The sequence below is a fragment of the Semicossyphus pulcher genome, unplaced genomic scaffold (assembly GCF_022749685.1).
Source record: "Semicossyphus pulcher isolate SPU_LCO1_2020_fin unplaced genomic scaffold, fSemPul1.0.p SCAF_6, whole genome shotgun sequence".
Classification (NCBI taxonomy): Eukaryota; Metazoa; Chordata; class Actinopteri; order Labriformes; family Labridae; genus Semicossyphus; species Semicossyphus pulcher.
Genome location: NW_027211737.1, coordinates 7,602,543 through 7,619,724, shown reverse-complemented (window position 1 = coordinate 7,619,724; position 17,182 = coordinate 7,602,543). Strand labels below are relative to the sequence as shown.

At 39.3% G+C, this 17,182-nt stretch overlaps 3 protein-coding genes across 4 annotated transcripts in view; 1 reads left to right on the top strand and 2 right to left on the bottom strand.

Moving 5' to 3' along the window:
• Positions 1–367: 367 nt before the first annotated feature.
• Positions 368–9,759, bottom strand: vsig10 (V-set and immunoglobulin domain containing 10). Its single transcript, XM_069682304.1, has 9 exons — positions 9,477–9,759; positions 9,084–9,392; positions 7,565–7,870; positions 5,419–5,709; positions 2,525–2,809; positions 2,114–2,227; positions 1,908–1,920; positions 773–915; positions 368–685 (listed from the first exon to the last, which is right to left on the bottom strand). The coding sequence occupies exons 1-9, from the start codon at positions 9,526–9,528 to the stop codon at positions 591–593; spliced, it is 1,608 nt and encodes a 535-aa protein (XP_069538405.1). The 5' UTR covers positions 9,529–9,759; the 3' UTR covers positions 368–590.
• Positions 9,760–11,266: 1,507 nt separating this feature from the next.
• Positions 11,267–13,150, top strand: pebp1 (phosphatidylethanolamine binding protein 1). Its single transcript, XM_069683212.1, has 4 exons — positions 11,267–11,471; positions 11,828–11,937; positions 12,271–12,371; positions 12,732–13,150. Exons 1-4 carry the CDS (start codon positions 11,337–11,339, stop codon positions 12,947–12,949), a joined length of 564 nt encoding a protein of 187 aa, XP_069539313.1. The 5' UTR covers positions 11,267–11,336; the 3' UTR covers positions 12,950–13,150.
• Positions 13,151–14,885: 1,735 nt separating this feature from the next.
• The window catches only part of taok3a (TAO kinase 3a), a 77,783-nt gene continuing 75,486 nt past the window's right edge, over positions 14,886–17,182 (bottom strand). For both annotated transcript variants that reach the window (XM_069682831.1, XM_069682832.1), the window contains exon 21: positions 14,886–16,250. In XM_069682831.1, the coding sequence (XP_069538932.1) occupies positions 16,089–16,250 (162 nt within the window). In that variant the 3' untranslated portion in view covers positions 14,886–16,088. The remainder of the gene's footprint in view (positions 16,251–17,182) is intronic.

Genomic DNA, 17,182 nt, shown 5'->3' with positions numbered 1-17,182 from the left:
ACCTAAAATATTAATATTTATATTATCAATTTGTTAATCCTGAGATGGACATAAAGGGATATTTCACTGTCACTATCAACCAGATATCACATAAACTTGGTTGGATTCATTTCTGTTTAAAAAGTCGAGGCAACAGGATGTTTTCACCTCCATTTCATTCACACACAATGACAAACTGACTCCACTGCATTTTTAAAGCGGTTCCGGTTTAGAGTTGCATTCTTGACCTGCATATTCATAGTTCATCAGTAAATGTTTCTTGTGTAATATAGGGTGGGAAAGTACCTAAATGTATCAGGAGTAAGTAATGACTCATTTCACCACCAAAAAGATGCCAGCAATCACATGTATGTTTAAACAGCTTCATTTACTGCATGAATATTAATATCAGAGCAACATATTCAAAATGCTGTACAAACAATCAATCACAGAAACAAGCTTAGAAAACTTTAAACCCTGTTTTGTTCATAAAATAACAAATTAAAAGATTTTACATGAGTCTTCCACCAATTCTATTCACATTTCCATCGGACGTAAAAGTTTTTTTTAACCCAAAATAAAAACACTTTTCTAATAAAAACACCCGACACCTAAAATGTTACTAGATCCTCTGGCTCTTCTATCTGTACAGTATCGTCCTGCTGCTGGGGGCTTGTGTCCGCTGTTTCTGGATCCTCATGATCACCTAAAAAAACAAGGTCATTTTAACAAAACAGAACATCTTTAAATGTTATTTACAAACCATTAAATCACGGTCAAGGTGAGGTCGTACTGGATGGGATTCGATGTATCTGGACGAGCGTCGTTTGCCGTCCGTTGGTTATTGGAGGCAGTCGGGGGACGGCATCCTGAAAGATCTGCTCGTCGTCTGACTCCACCAGACTCAGCACGTCTCCTCTGTCCTCCTCCATTTGCCTACAGAGCAGAGATGCTATTTATGTGTTTGTATTTAAGAAGGGAAAACCTTAATTATGCTTAGCTGTTAGCCAAACAGGCTAATTTTCATCTGCCGTCCCTGGTAGGTTAATGTCATTTAAAAGTGACATTAGAGTGTAAGTGCAGGTCCGGATCAAGGCTACATTATTACAAACACACTAGGCTATTTTACTTACACTGATACACATCATCTAATCTCTGTTGCTGAACGCATTCCAGGAGTATTTTTGTGTTGTGACAACACCTGTGTCCGAATAACTTGAAGGGTTAGGGATGTTTTTAGAACTTAGTACATTCACATTGAAAAACTGTTGCAATTAAATGTTTCCTTTAAAGATTTTGACCACTAGTAACACCCAGGGCAGTGTTAGAGTATTTGTTAGCATGTTATGCACAAAAACAATCACAAAATCCAACTTCCGAACAGGTCTAGCTGAATAAATGTAGCAGTTTGCTCTCATAAGCAGTAAAGAAGAAAACTGTTAGCATGGATTTAAACAATTAATTATTCCAAATATCTGCTCTGAAAACGTTTAATAAGGAAGGAACACAGGCCTCCAAGATACTGTATGTGCTTTAGTGGGAAACACTGAATGTAAACAAGTAGATGGTTTTTACAGAGGAAAAACAATCCCTCAGGGTAAGGGTTAGCTGACAGGTGGATTTCCTCTCGTTTGGACATGGCCAAGCTAGCAGTTTCTCAGCTTCCAGTCTGCATGCTAAGCTAACATCAACTTCATGTTTCATATATATATATATATACAAATATGAGAATGTTGACATTTAATGCAAACCTTTGAAATCTCTGCTTCTTTCCTGGTGGATTAAAATACCAGAATGATCACTGAGCACTAGTGCCAAATATTGACACGTGAGAGGAGCTCAGAGTGAGGTTTCCTGCATCTAACTGAATTCATGTCAATTTAGCATTGATGGTCAATTTTATTGTGATGTGATTAAATGATACTCACCCAAAGCCTCCTCCTGAAACACAAAATATGGACAGATAATGAGAAATTTGTATTGTTGGCTTGATAGAGTTTATATTTCTGTGACAGTCAGTTTTCTTACACAGCCTAACAGACGTATTGTATGACGCTTTCATGTCTGTAATGAGTCATTTGTTGCATGCATTTGTGACTTCTGTGCTTATGTTGCAAAGATGAACACAACTAACCGAGGCATATTCTGTGTCGGCTGGAGTAAACGATTTTAGCTATGATGGCGGCTGATCCCACGATCAGTACGGCTATAAAGATCCCGATGATCGCTCCTGTGTATGCAGAGGAGGCTGTGGAGACAAAACAAGACAACAAGAGGAGATTAAGAGGCAGAAAAAGGGAGACGCAGCAGGTTCATCAGCATTCCTGAGGTGCAGTCGACACCTGCAGAGACTGGTTCATTGTGCTCCATTCATGAGTAGTAAGAACTGTATGTTCAACTCATTCCTTCTCTTTTATCATTCCCTCTGCTTTGACAATAAGACGTAATTTATTTACATTTTTTATTTCTTTGTTTTTACAAAGATGACATAATGTGCACATGTAACTACTTGAAGCCTGAACCCTTCGTCTCCTCCCAAACTCACTCCTCACAGTGAGGTAGACCTCCAGCTCTCTGACAGCCAGGGGGTTCTCGCTGCGGCAGAAGTAGAACCCTTCGTCATCCTTGGTGATGTTGAAAATGGTCAGCTTGAGGACGGGGCCCTCTTCAGACACAGCATACTTTGATCCGGTGATAATTTCCTTTTGCTGGAGCCCTTTTCTCCACGTGGTGTTAGCAGGGGGGATGGACGTGGCCTCAGTGCAGATTAGAGTGATGCTGGTCGCCTCCAGAGCCGTGGCCAGCGGCTCGCCTTCGGGAAACGGATGCTCTGGGAGAGAAGGTGACATTGAACTGTTATCAAACTTTATAGCTAAAGCGAGACAGGACATGTGGGGAGTGACGAGTGGGTGATGACGTGCGCCAAATGATCAGCAGACCTGGATTTGAACCTGCGATCAGTGCATTGAGGACTGTAGCCTCTGTACATGGGGCGTCTGCTCAACTCTACCAACCTAGCTAAACCAGCGTCTCTCGGTTTTATAAAAGGTTTACTTTTATAATTTAGTTGCCCCAGTCCAAATCAAACCCCAAACCATTGCAATAAAAATGTAATGAGCATCACAGGATTCTCCATGTGAGCTAACATGATTAATCCATTTAACTGAGGGAAGTTTGAAAATGATTTTTGATTAAATATTTGATGGAATAGCATGATTGCCAGTCTAGTTTACTTTCTTGCTAAGAAAAATAAGAATCAAAAGCACTCTCATGTCTGTACAGCACTCATGAATAATAATAACTTCGATTTATAGCGCCTTACAAGAAACTCAAGGTTGCTTAACATGGGGTTTCAAGCAAAAACAAATAAACACAAGTACGAAGAAAGAAAGCAAAGTGAGCTGGGTAACAGTTGTTATTGATTGTAGATTTTTGGTTTTAAGCAGTTTTTAAATGAGTGATTGTTTCGCTGCGGATCGCATGAGGGAGAGAGTTCCAGAGGAACCTACAGCTAGCTTAGCATTAATACGGAAAATCAGGGAAAAGCAGCTGGTTTACTTTTGCCGTAAGTAATAAAACATGCGAACAAGCATCTCTTAAGCTCATAAAGTAACTCTTATTTGTGTAATCAATACAGCACTCATAATCTGAAGTGTGAAAATGGCTATTTGTGGTTTTAGCGGGTTAGCTAGCTAGCTTACTCTTACTGTCTCCAGACTCAAGGCTAAGCTAACTGTCTTCTGTCTGTAGCCTTATATTCGCTTTACAGGCATTAGAGTGGTTTAGATCTTTTAATTTATTACTTGATAGGAGAGAAAATATAAAATATATAAAACTGTTACTTTAAATGTTTGAAAGCTGGGGATTCAAATGTAGTGGCAGCTTTCCAAATCTGAGATATTGCTGGGGTTTTTTCTACTGTTAAATATCACATTAATTCAATATGTTTTAGTCTTTTAGTCTGTTGTTTGACCAATAAAGTGATTCTACAAATAATATAAAAAGATGACACCCTTAACATACTCTGGCTCAGAGGCATACAAGCCTAAATATTAGCTTGTTTCCTCTTATCATAAATTAAATAATCATTCGTCAGATTTTTACTTTGTGCTAGTTAGGCACATGAAAATGACAGACCTCGTGTTCAAAGCTTTTCAAACATCAAACAAATGCTGATGAGCTAATACGTTCAATCCAATGCAACCGTCACACACTTTTACATCATGTGATTGTTTACACAACCCTGTTATGTGAAGATAACCCTTACACCACTGAGTGACTCAGTGCACACCCTGTCCTCATGTGCACGCTAACAGCCGCGTGTCTCTGGCTCTGTTTGTCATCGCAGAAGACCTTAAAATCTCAAGTAAAACTAAACATAAAATTAAGCTTATAAACAGGCTTATTCTAAATGATGGTATGATGATATGATGATACTTCTACAGTTTTTAAGTGTTTAGCTGTTATAACATTGTGCCTGGATTATATCACATGAGGCAAACAGAGGAGGAAACATGTCATCAGTTGCTGAAGTATTCATTACTCATAATGCTCTCTGACTCCACCAAAACATGTTTTCTCTCATGCTTGCTGTCATATCCAGTCTTGCAGATTTTAGTTGTCCGCAGGGATGCCTTCAATGGTTTCACAGGGACTATTTATTTGGTTTGAATCTTGTGTGAGGCAAATCTACGCAGAGAATTGATAACATTATGATTTTTATGGACTTATCTTGGATATTATTATTATTCTAGTAGAACGGTGGTAAATACTTTTGTAAAAACACTTTAAAATATGTGCCTGGTGTTTTTAACATAACAAAAGTACATTTTTAAGTTAAGCACAAACATTGCAGCTGTTTTTCACCAAATAAGTAGCACCTACGAAAATGGCCCTGTGAATTTTCCTAAACAGAGCACCTTCAGTGGATAGAGTTCCTTTAAGTGTCGTTCTTCCTCTGCTGTGAAAGCCGGAAAGAAAATCCTATTGACCTGCTCTGAACTTGGGTGGAGTCAGGAATCTCAGAGACGTATATCTCAAAGCCTCAGTAGATAAACCCCCAATAATGCCAGTGTTATAAACTATCTGCATGGCTATATTCTTTACAGAAATGTCCCCACAAGGCTAACTTTAGATTTCATTATACAGACATTTTCTTTGTTTCTATAGCGAGATGCTGCTTCACTGTTATTTTGCAATAATGTGAGCACTTAAAAACATTCTGTTTTTCTAAACCTGAACAGATACAACCATCTGAATGGTTATAATTGTCTGGTGCCAATTTAAAAAACATGTGTTTTTAGGGAGGATTGGGTGAACTGACCCTCACTCTGAGTCTCACTGCGGCTCTGTGGCCTCTAAAGTGGAAAACACATAAAAGATTCAGCAGCTGCACATCTCAGGACAGTAGAGAGGCTCATGTCTCCACATGGTGCTTACTGAGGTTTATCGAACACTCCTTCTCCTCCCCCGGAGCGAGCGCAGGGTGCTGGGCCGTGCACCTGAGCGTCTGACCCTCGGATAGCTCGGAGCGGTTCATCATCATTGACAGGCTCTCCAAAACCTTTGATACATTAATGTGTTCGGTCCAGAAAGCTCCTTGGGCCTCATGGACCTCTCCCCAGTGCAGCGTCGGTGTGGGATACGCATCAAACCAGGAGCAGGTGAACAGGACGTGGGAGGGGTCCTGTGCTGGTGCCCACGAACACTCAGGGTGTCTGTCTGGGACATCTAGACAGGACAAAAACCATCTGTAAGGAGCCTGGCAGTAACTTCAGAAAGCACAGCTCGTTCAGACAAAGGCCAAATTCTCTAAACTGATCCAAACTGTGCAGCCAGACTTTGATTAAATCTTTATGCTTTATTTTTGACAGAGTTGCCCTTAAGTATCACAGCATGAAGGATGACTACACAACCTGCCTACATTACAGTTGATTCATTTCATCATTAGTGTGCACCTAGCCTACAACAGTATTTATTTTACGTATATTCTTATGTCTGCCAACATATTTCTTTTCTTAATTTGATGTGTGTTATGTTCTTATTTCATTCCTACGGAAGCCCTTAGCGGACATGCATCCATACATTTTATTTACTCCTTTTCCGGTGATAACGAGTAACTTCCTGTTGTTTTCTCGAGATCTCGACTTATTTATCTCGATATAACAAAGCTTGTTTTCTCGTGACAACAGAATAATTTCCTGGCGATCTAGAAAACAGAACAACAGGCTGGTCTCTGTGATATTACAGACCAGGACATGCCATGCTGCCATTGCCCACACTAATTAGGTAAGTTAAGCCTTCTATGTTTGTTTTGTGCTTTAGCAAATCTGGGGATACCAGTCATGATCATCTAACATAACAGCGGTGTAACGTTGTTGTCTTGAAAAAATGAGTTAAATAAGTTGAGAAAACAATTGGGATTTACTCGTTCTCACGGGAAAACGGAGTACACAAAATGTATAGATGCATGTCCTCTTAGGGCTTCCGTACATTCCTCCCATTTTTATACACTATTGTATGTCTCACGTATTAGATTCTCATTGTAACTTTAAATCCTCTTCTCGTTTTAACATATATTGTAAGGTCATTCTTAATTGTTCTGAGCATGACAAACAAAGAACAGGAACTTGTTCAAAACTTCAGCGTGTAAGTGATGAGTCTTTTCTAAATGGGTCAAATAGTTTTTGGTATTCAGTTTGGAATAAAGCAACTAAGAAGCTGGACAAGACATCATTCTGTCTCTGCACTAATTGGTTATCTTAGTAAATATTTTGAAGGGCTGCAAAAACACATTAAGTAACACAAACACTACAATGTTCATTATTGTCCCAATATACGTTTTCCCCTCCTCATGATGAGTTTGGGTATTATTCTGTATTTTTCAGGGTTAAGATGAGGGTATTCCCAGGTATGTTTTTCTTCACTATTCTTTGTTAGTTTCCTTTTATAAAGATATTTTTTACTGTTCCTTTTTCTCCTTCTGTAATCAGAGACGTTATCATTGTTTTTTAAGAGGAACTGTGTTAGTACACCGTGAAGATTGAGGATATTACTGCTTCTAAACTTTCTGATAATATAATTGTGTCTCATTTTTTTTTTCTTATAAATGTACTGGGACACAATTTCCTTTTTAAAATGACAGTTGGAACCAAGTGCTTAGTCTGATACGGAGTCTGAACACTTTCAACAATTTCTCAAACTAATGTAGTAAAAATGTGTTTTAGTTTTGGACTTTTTAAACCTTAGAAACAAAATTTTGATTTATTTATAACTATATAATATACCTTCAACAACATATAGACGTAAACGTGTATATTTATCAAGCTAATTTAGCAAGAAAAGATTTTTAGTTTATTTAAAACTTTTAAACAAAGTGTTGCTCTCTATATATTATGTACTACACAGTCAACAATATATGATGCATTATATATTCTTTCACGAAGAATACAGGCTGACTGAATTAGAGCTTAAAATGCAGCCCAATGAATGAAAAACAAAACATAAAATAACAATTAAAAATAGTTCTGTTAAACATCTGACCTTCAGATTAGGGGATTCTGGGTATTTCTCTGATGTTACTCACAGTAAACCAGCAGCTCTGTGCTCTTATTGACGGCCTGATGATGAAAGGTGTTGTTGGCCCTGCAGATGTAAACTCCCTGATCGCTGGGCTGGATGTTTTCTATCCTGAAGTCCAGCAAGGATCCAGAGGAGGAGGCCACAGACTCGTTACTGGACGCGTCTCCTCTGAAGGCCCAGGTGAGCTGCTGAGTCCGGTAGGGGTAGGTGGAGCAGGAAAGGGAGACATCCGAACCCCGATGGACGACAAGCGTCCCGTTGGAGAGGGTGGTGGCAGGCCTGATGAATGTGGATACAATTACTGGACCGCCTGAGAAGAAAAAAAGCAGTGCCTTACAACAGTGTATTTTCTCATCTCTCAGTATCTTCACAAGCAAGTTCATGATGTCACTTTTTCTAGTATATGATCTGACTCTCTTACAACATAATAAAACGCTTTCTTGTAAGTTAATTCGTCATGTTTGCAAAGGTATGTGTGAATAAGTATTTTATAAAGAAACATTTATTAATTTAGTTTTTTATAGAACTCATACAAAGAGCTTATAAATAATGATGTTTTTGTTGTAAATTTAAAACTAAAACAACATATATAAGTACATGTGTAACAAACCTATAGAACCTAATGTTTATTGTTTAAACACGGCGATGTTTCCACTTATAAATTTGAACATTTGCAGAGTTTTCATGTTAATAAATTACTTCTTATACTTAAATTTGGTTTAATAATTGGATTGGAAAATAATCAGATTACTTTGAAAATAACTCTTACTTCCTCTATTATTCAAAAAAATGAAAGTTAGCTCCATCTCAGCAAGCTTTATAATATAATAAATCGTGTTATTTTGGTATAACTGATACTTTTCTGTTAGTTTCACTACTTAAAGCTCCTGTTGGTTGTCCTCTTGGTTTGTGTTAATTTTGGCGACCTGTGGACAAAACTGTACCTCTTTTCTCTTTGCTGATTTTGTCCTGTTCATGCTTAAATGGTAGTTTTTAACAAAAAATCTCATCCTGCTTTCTGTAACATTCATATGTATCACTCACATTTTTTGCCCTGGAAAATGTAAACAAAGGCAGCGTGCAGTTATTAACGCCATCTGATACGCCAGAGGTTTCAGGCATTTAAAATAACTAGATAGAAACACTCTATCTTGTTGCTGATGGCCTGGTTTGCTTTAGTAGGTCATATAGAGTAACCAGAATTAATTTCTGTCTGTTTCATAACCAGAGAAAAACTCCTCACAGGAGATTTAAAGTATATTTCCTGACTTCTTAAATACTTTAACTTAAGGAACCTTTCCATGACAGACTTTGCAATTTTATGGAGTATTTAGGGTAGTTTCTGTGTTTAACTTCAGTAGAGGGCTTCAATACTTCCTCCAGGATGGCCTGTGAAGCATCTCTGTTATGTAGAAGAACCCGTTTACAAGAGAAACTTCTTCACTGACTCCTAGTAACTGTAAAAACTCCCAGTTCAACATACTGGACTCACTACTGAACTTGTTAGCATCTTAGTCACTTACTGTCTACTTGAAGCAACACACGTGCCCGAAAGGTGTTGTTGCCTGGCAGCGTGGAGGTGCACAGGTAGCTGCCCTTGTCTGCAGCTATCACCACCTGGATGTTCAGACTCCCATCATGCAGCACTGAGAGCCGCTGATTCACCTGTCCGCCAGGTTTCATAATATCACTTGTAAAGATGTCTCGTCCATTTTTCATCCATGTTGTTAAAGTTGGTGTTACGTTACCGGCGGTGTAACACGGAAGTAGAGCGACGTCTCCAGGCATGGCTGTCAGGGCCGTTTCGGTGGAGACATCACCCGAAACTGCAGCTTTAAGAAACGAGGAAGAAGAAAAAACAACATTAAGGGAGATTCAGACTCACCTGTATGTCACCTGTCTGTGTAAAAACTCACCTGTTGCGCTCAAACACAGCTGTAGAAGCGCTACAATCGCGACTATCTTCATGTTAACTTTATAATCACCTACATCGCCCTGAGAAAATGTGATCTAACAAAAGGCGTCCAGTCCCAAACCTGTCTGACTAGTCCACCTGCGCGAGCCTGTCTGCAGCACACAGGAACACAGTGGACACCAGTCCACCCATTATAAACCATAGGAGACGGACACAGTGTGAGCAGAGTGACCAGTTAGTCTGACATGATGACGGGACTTCTGTTTCCAGCAGACGGACGTGCTTTGTTTACTAGAGCATGCTGATCCGGAAACTTCTGCACCAATAGACCACACCCTGACCTCACCTGGGTAAAGGGATAGTCACACATTTATTTCCTAGTTGTTCTAAGGTAGCTAAATGAATAATATGTATGTATCCTATTTATTCCTGCATTTTAAAAACAAACTATCTAATTGAAAAAAAATCATACAACCACCCCCAAACACACACACATAGGCTAGTTTTTATTAATTTATTCTGTAGCCAATAACTTTTAAATAATATTTATTTGCTAATACAGAAGTTATATCCTTATTAATTTCAGGGGCATGAAAACTATGTATCTAATATTATTTTCTATCAGTGGTTAAAGAAGTATTTAGATCCCTTTTTTAAGCTAGAAGAACAAATACCAAAGTCTTAGAACACTCCTCCAGAAGTAAAGGCTCTGTATTTTCTTAAATAAGTACTGTTGCCTACTAAATTACAATTCTGAGGAACTTGAACTCTTCTACCCTTCTTCTTCTTATTGATGTAACATATAATTATTATAAGCTCCACCTTTACCATCTTCAAAATGTATGATGTACACATAGATGCATCAATGATTAAAATCCAGTAATGTGATAATATTATTGAGAAAGTAACCATTCTTAATGATAATTTTTTATAAATAAATAGGTACTTTGAGTATATTGTTATGGTTATACTTTTGCACTTTTACTTTTGATTAAATTGATCTTATTTGAGTGCATTTTCGTTAATCATAGATTGGCTGTAAATGTAATCATACAGACATGTTCACATACAGAGAAGTAATGCAAAGAAAACCTTACCAAATCTGTGTTTTATGTGTGTGATTTGAGGTCTGTGGTCAAATTTGAACCACTGCCATAAAAGAGATAACATGCCTCAATCATTTACTACAACCGGCTGCTATAAAACCACTATACTGATTACAACAGACCTACTATAACCAAGAAAGAGGAACGATTAAGCAGTTTAGATTGGAGGTAAAACACGTTCATTTTATCTGAAAGAAAAAAATAGTCCTTCTTTTATTTAATAAAGTAAGCAATTCTCCCACAACCAGGGCCCCAGTTTTCTAAAAATGGTTCGTCTGAAAACAGAAACTGTGTTAATGGAGCATGTGAGCTGGAGGAAGGACGAGTTTAGGGCGGGTGATTTGATTGACAGAGATTTCAGCGAACCAAAATCCACGTTGTAGTGAAGCGACAGTGCACTCTGGCGGCCGCACGCAATTAGTGCTGTTTGTGCCGTTCAAATGCAGTGAGAATAATGGGAAAATACACTTCACCACATCGTATCGAACATAAGAAGCAAGAATAATTTATTCTAGTTGTTCTTAACGCTGCAGAGGCTTATAAACAAATAACAGGATTAACATCTCAATACCTGCTGTAGGTCATCTATGGCTGATTTCAAATTACACATAAAGATAATTTGATTTCAGGTGGGTCTTAGCTAAACGCGCAAGTTCTTCATCAGTGTATTTTTTTTCTGGTGATACGTGAATGCAGCACTTTTGTCAGTTTTTGGGTGCCTGCAAGTAACGTCTGTAAAAGGACCATAAGTCAACATGCCCGCAGATTTGAGCCAGTGGACCGGGGCTCTTGCCCTACAGGAGGTCGAGGAAAAGCCTGCACAGCCTCTGACCATTAAATACGACTCTGTGGAAATCGACGAGCTCGGGAAAGTGCTCACGCCAACACAGGTTAGTCAGCTAGCTAACTGTTGTTGGCTAGCCGAGCTAACAACTCAGCTAAGTTAGCGTCGATTTTGAGAATCAGCTCGGTGTTTGGTAATGTCTTTTAAGTTAATAAATGTTAAGTTCATTTAAGGCTGTTTTTAAATTCAGCATGCGATATAAGCGTGTTTGTAAATGTTTGGCAACAATGAATTGTTACATAATGCCTCCTCCAGCATGTATGCAGCTGTATTACATGGAGTGTAGCGCCCCCAAGTGGCTGGGTGCCAGAGCTGCAAAAGCTCAGGCATCCAGCCATCTAAACTTGACTCAGCAGTTTTATTAGCTTTTTATAGTAAAATTAAACCCGTGTTTATCAACAGGTGCAAAACCGACCCACCTGCATCGAATGGACAGGATGTGACTCCAGTAAATTGTACACTTTGGCTCTGACCGACCCTGACGCCCCCAGCAGGAAAGACCCTAAATTCAGGTGAGAAGATAATGATGTCCTGTTAAAAATCTGACTAAACTTTGAAAAAAGATCAAAGTCGCTTGCATGAGTGCAGTTAAAAATGATACATTTCCACAATTGTACCAAATGTTTATATTTGAAGAAGAGTCCAACCTGTATTTCAGGGACAGTAACAGTGAGCTGTGTAACTGTGGGCCAGTCACACCCACAATCTGTGCATTGTGTATGCACCATGCTGCAGCCAAGTTATAGATCCAAATCAAACTGAGATGCAATGCTTTTGAATCAAGTCTTTATGCTTTTTAAAACTTAAGATTAAAAATTTATTAAAACATTTTCCTTTCACTAAAGGGAATGGCACCACTTTCTGGTGGTCAACATGAAGGGGAATGATGTGTCGTCTGGCTGCGTCATGTCCGACTACGTGGGTTCTGGTCCTCCCAAGGGCACAGGTAAGAGACAATGAAGTTTAAGAATACAAATGGTTTATGGTTTGACTAATACATCCAGATTTATGTCCATGTTTTTGAAAAATGACCAACATCTGGGGTTAAGTTCCTCCACAAATTAAGTTTTAATACATGTCATTAGGGGGTCTGCAAGATGCAGAAAGTCTTAAAAAATGAAATGAGGTCTTACTGAATATTTTAATTTGGGTCCACTAGGCTCACAGACTTGCATGTTTTTCATGGCCTAAGACAGCCTTTTTCCACATTATATAATTGCAATGCTCCCTTTGTAACAATAAATGCAGCTTATGTAAAGTTGAAATGACGAGATGGTTCTTAAATTTCCCACTCTTTCCCCCTCAGGTCTCCACAGGTACGTGTGGCTGGTATACGAGCAGTCAGGCAGCCTGAACTGCACCGAGACCGTCCTCACTAACCGCTGTGGTGACGGACGTGGAAAGTTCACGCTCAAGAGCTTCAGGCAGAAGTACAACCTGGGAGCCCCTGTGGCAGGAACCTGTTACCAGGCTGAGTGGGACGACTACGTCCCCAAACTGTACGAGCAGCTGGCCGGAAAATAAAGAGACTCGACCCTAAAGCACTAGGAACTCCTGAGGATGTTGCTGATCTATAGGAAATTCCCAAGAAGAACCCCAACAGTAAAAAAGCATTTGTTTTTGTGAGTGTTCCACTGCATTGTATTTTTCCCCCGCACTGTTGCCAACTAAGACAAAAATCTTAATAAAGTCACCTGCACTTGCAATGAATCTGTTGCACACTGATGGTTGTGTTGTGTTGTTATTAAAGCTCCTGTGAGAAGATTTTCACTAGTTATGAAACAGACTGAAATTAATTCTGATCACTGTAAAGGACCTACAAAGCAAACAAGACCATCAGCAACAAGAGTGATTATTTCTATATAGTTATTTTAAATGCCTGAAACTGCTGGTGAGCGGTAGGTGTCAGACGAAGCGATTACCTGCACGCTGCCTTTGTTTACATTTTAAAGGGCAAACGTTGAAGTGAGTGATACATGTGACTGTTGAAGAAAGCAGGATGTGTTTTTTGATAAAAACCACCACTTAAGCATGAACAAGCATGCATATTAAAAAGTGTTGGGTTAAATTTTGCAATCGGAGATGTTTGCAGAAAGGACATAATTTACTAAGTTATGTCAGCTGATACAAACTATATTTGCACAGGAGTAACTGGGGTCTAAATTTGGTTCCTGGGGCATATTTCAGAAAGCAGGTTTAGTGAAAACCCCGGCTTTGTTAGCCATGAAATGAGAGAAACCTCGGGCTTGCCGTTTCAGAAAGATTGGTAACTTCAAGTCTGAGTTGGTTACTATGGTAACTGTGTCTGTGAACCTAACCCGGTCGGGAGCAGGTTCTCAGGAACCTCCGAGATTCGCTCCGTCTCCGTTAATAATAATAATGGAAATATAACACAATTCAGTTTAATTTAGGTGAGATGACATAATGTATGTTAAATCAGCATTATGTTAGGGATAAAGCTAATGCACAGTAGCACTGAAAGATATTTAATTTGTTTAATATTTAAAATATGATTGAAATGAGGTTCAGCCATGAGCCTGTTCTGCCTGAGCCGCACCTTAATGAATGATGTTCTGGTATTTTATTTTTAACTGCTTCGTTTTTCTACCGCTGGATTGCTCCTAAATTAATATATATTTTAGCTTCTATTCCAGTCCAGTCGTGATTAAATATTATATAAACAGACTAGTTAAAACTTACGCGTTTAGTCGAGCAGCAGTTTCTTCCCACGCCGCTTCTCTCTCTTTTGCAGCTGCAGCAGTGTTACTTTATGTTTCTAAAAACATGCTCGTATTCGCTGAACGTCCGCGTGAGGATTTCGAGCTCCACTGGTGTGACGTAGGAGGACCTCTTTTTGTGTACCGTTGCTATGGTGAATCGTGGTATCGGGGCTCCATTAATGCTGGCTTTTATAGTCAGCGTGCACGCACTTAACTCTGACTGAACCTACTCAGAGTTGATTGAACTAACTCAGATCAGCTGTTCTGGAACCAAAAAGGCAGCGACTTTCAGCTCAGGGTAAATCAAACCACAGTCCGGGGTTAGACTGAGGCTTTGTTAAACCTCCTTTCTGAAAGGGACCCCAGCTCTGTTTCTTCACTAATCATTTTTACTGTCGTATTTTTTGTGCAGCACTCTCATTCCTACTTGTAAATCCCTAAAACAAAGGAGGCAGAAGTGTAAAGTACAGAAGTTATTGTTGGATTTCCTGCTCAAAAGTCTCTTGTTATCAGGTAAATTATCAAAAACTAGTCTGCTACTTCTGCACGGTAAAAGTATATAAATGTTGTTGGCGTTGCCAATCACATTTTCAGGTCAAAGGTCAGAGACTGGAGCCTTCTTGCATCCTGTGCAGTCAGAGCTCCAAACTGTTGCAGATTTAACCCAGTTGGCTCAAGCTGGTTTGTTAATATCTATTCACTCATTTCATTATGTACATATATAACGACACGTCCTTGGTTTGTGTGATGAGCACTTTATTTACAAATATAATTAAAAGCTCTGACAGAATCATGCTTTCTTTTAACCTGGAAAAAAAAATTAAAGTGCATGCAATAATAAAGCATCATACTGTTCTGGTTTATAAGAAAATACACAGCTCGAGAGTTGTGTAAAGCAAAAAAAAGGAAAAATCAAAGAAAATCCCACTGATAGATGACTGAGCCTCAAATACTATCTGAGGAGGGGGGAGGAAAAAAAGCGCATTTAAAAATTCTTTTTTGATTTGAGTGACAGTTAAAATACGATACGAAAATAAGTAAAAGCTCTCCATAAATCCTTCTATACACAAAGTACAAGTCCCCCCCAGCCCTCCCCCCATGAAGCCCTTTGTGCTAGCTGGGAGTTGGATTTCACGTGTCACATGTACTATTATTATTATTATTCACATTGGCTGCCAGTGCAGAGAAATCAGTACGATACACATACAGAGTACCATGATTCACCCTCCCCTCGGTAATCAACCGAAGAAGTCACATTTATCAGAAGCGTACCTCTATGTATGTACAACGTGATATTTGTCTCTCAAAGTATCAAATTACTCAAATTTGTCATAAAAATGTCCTGATGAATAAATACCAAAAAGTGTCGAAAGAAGCAGCGCGGGCGAGTGGCTGCGGAAGGATCGGCTGTTTGATTTATCGCTTTGAGAGATTTTTTTTTGCACCGAAAAACAAAAATGAATCATCCCTAAAAAAATGCATGTTTTGTGGAGCGACTTCGCTCGTCGACCTGCCCCTCGTTTTTCTCTCCCTCCTTCTCTCGTCCTCCACTTTTAGTCACACCAAAAGTGTCATCATTGCACAAGAAACAAGAAACACTGTGACTATGTTATCATTATTCTTACAAAAACATGACAACTACAGGATCCAGCATATTTTTTTGTCGTCTTGTGACACCATGAGAGGCAGGAGGGGGAGGGAGTTAAGGTGGGTTCTTTTAGGGGGGCACTGAAACCTGCCGTCGAATCTTTCCATACCCAGAAGCCAGCTGATTCTGGAGTGGTTTTGTTTTTGTGTTTTGCGTCCGTTTGTGTTTGAGAGGGGCGTCAGCAGCAGTGAACACCTGCACTGTCAGGTCAGGTCAGAGGAGAGGGAGGGGTGTACTGAGGCCGACGACAGACGCCCTGGGGGATTACGGCGGCGGGAACAGAGAGGGCAGCCCCTCATCTGTAGTCGTCTTTAGGGAGGTCCAGGGTGCCCAGGTTGCCGAAGCCGAGCCGCATGCTTTCCATGTCAAAGCTGTCGATCTCGCGCTCCTGACGCTCCAGCAGGTGTTTGATCCGGTCGGTTCGCTCCTTCTGAAGGGAAACCAGCTCCTCTTCAATCTGCAGGACACACAGAGGAAACAGGGATATGTCTTACATTTTATTATATAACACATAAACTGTACGTGATGTGCAGAGGGGCTGTTAGTCACACTGACTTCTATGTTGCACAGTTGCATTTACTGCAGTTTCAGCTGTCAAACTCCTGATTAGTCAGGTATGAAACCATTTAGTCTGGTCCTCCTAAACCTTTTCTTTATTAAATCTTAAATTAAATGTCATGTTTAATACAGTATGTATGTGTTTACATTATCTTTCCACTGGTTCAGGGTGGGAGACTCTTTAAGAACACGTTTGCTTTCTTTCTTGCGTCCATAAGATTATTTAGAAAATATGTGTCTCTCCTCAGGTATGTTCCCTACGCAAAGAGAGAAACAATTCAATCTAATCCTGATATATCCTGACATGGCGCAATTAACATTAACAGCAAGCCTGCAGGATATGTTAAGAACAAAAGATGTGACTTTGACCTGTCATTTAGTGCCCATTTTATCTACAGTATTACCCTGAAGTCCAGTTTGTTTTCGTTTTATTTTTCTGCTTAAAAAGTAAGTCTCTCCAGCGTAAATGATATTCAGGGTTAATTTGTTAACAGATACGTTTTTATTTCAGTAGGTTAGTTAGTTTAGTTGGCATTACCATAAAGGATTTGGTACTTTCGGTTTAATGTATTTATTGTTTTCTTTATAGCAGTTTTAAAAAGACACAGCTATAAAAATGATCAAATAATTCCACTAATAAGAACATTTAAAGTCGTCCTGTTCCAACAGGTGCAACAAAATTAACAGGAAACGTAAAGGGGAGACGTCAATCAAGCTCAGTCTGGACACACCTACAAAGTCCTGCGGGAGAAGTCTCATCGAGCAAAAAGAGTAAAAACATCTGTATCTGTGTATCGTGTGTGTAGGAACTTTGAGTGTGATCGTTCCTTT

What these genes read in the sequence shown, in the direction of transcription:
- vsig10 (XM_069682304.1), bottom strand. Translation starts at nt 9,528, where the DNA reads ATGAAGATAGTCGCGATTGTAGCGCTTCTACAGCTGTGTTTGAGCGCA. An exon ending in CACAGAGCTGCTGGTTTACT is followed by an intron (nt 5,710 to 7,564) that starts GTGAGTAACATC and finishes TGTCCTGTCTAG; the next exon opens with ATGTCCCAGACAGACACCCT. An exon ending in GGTCTACCTCACTGTGAGGA is followed by an intron (nt 2,228 to 2,524) that starts GTGAGTTTGGGA and finishes TTGTCTCCACAG; the next exon opens with CCTCCTCTGCATACACAGGA.
- pebp1 (XM_069683212.1), top strand. Translation starts at nt 11,337, where the DNA reads ATGCCCGCAGATTTGAGCCAGTGGACCGGGGCTCTTGCCCTACAGGAG. An exon ending in AAGTGCTCACGCCAACACAG is followed by an intron (nt 11,472 to 11,827) that starts GTTAGTCAGCTA and finishes GTTTATCAACAG; the next exon opens with GTGCAAAACCGACCCACCTG. An exon ending in AGGAAAGACCCTAAATTCAG is followed by an intron (nt 11,938 to 12,270) that starts GTGAGAAGATAA and finishes CTTTCACTAAAG; the next exon opens with GGAATGGCACCACTTTCTGG.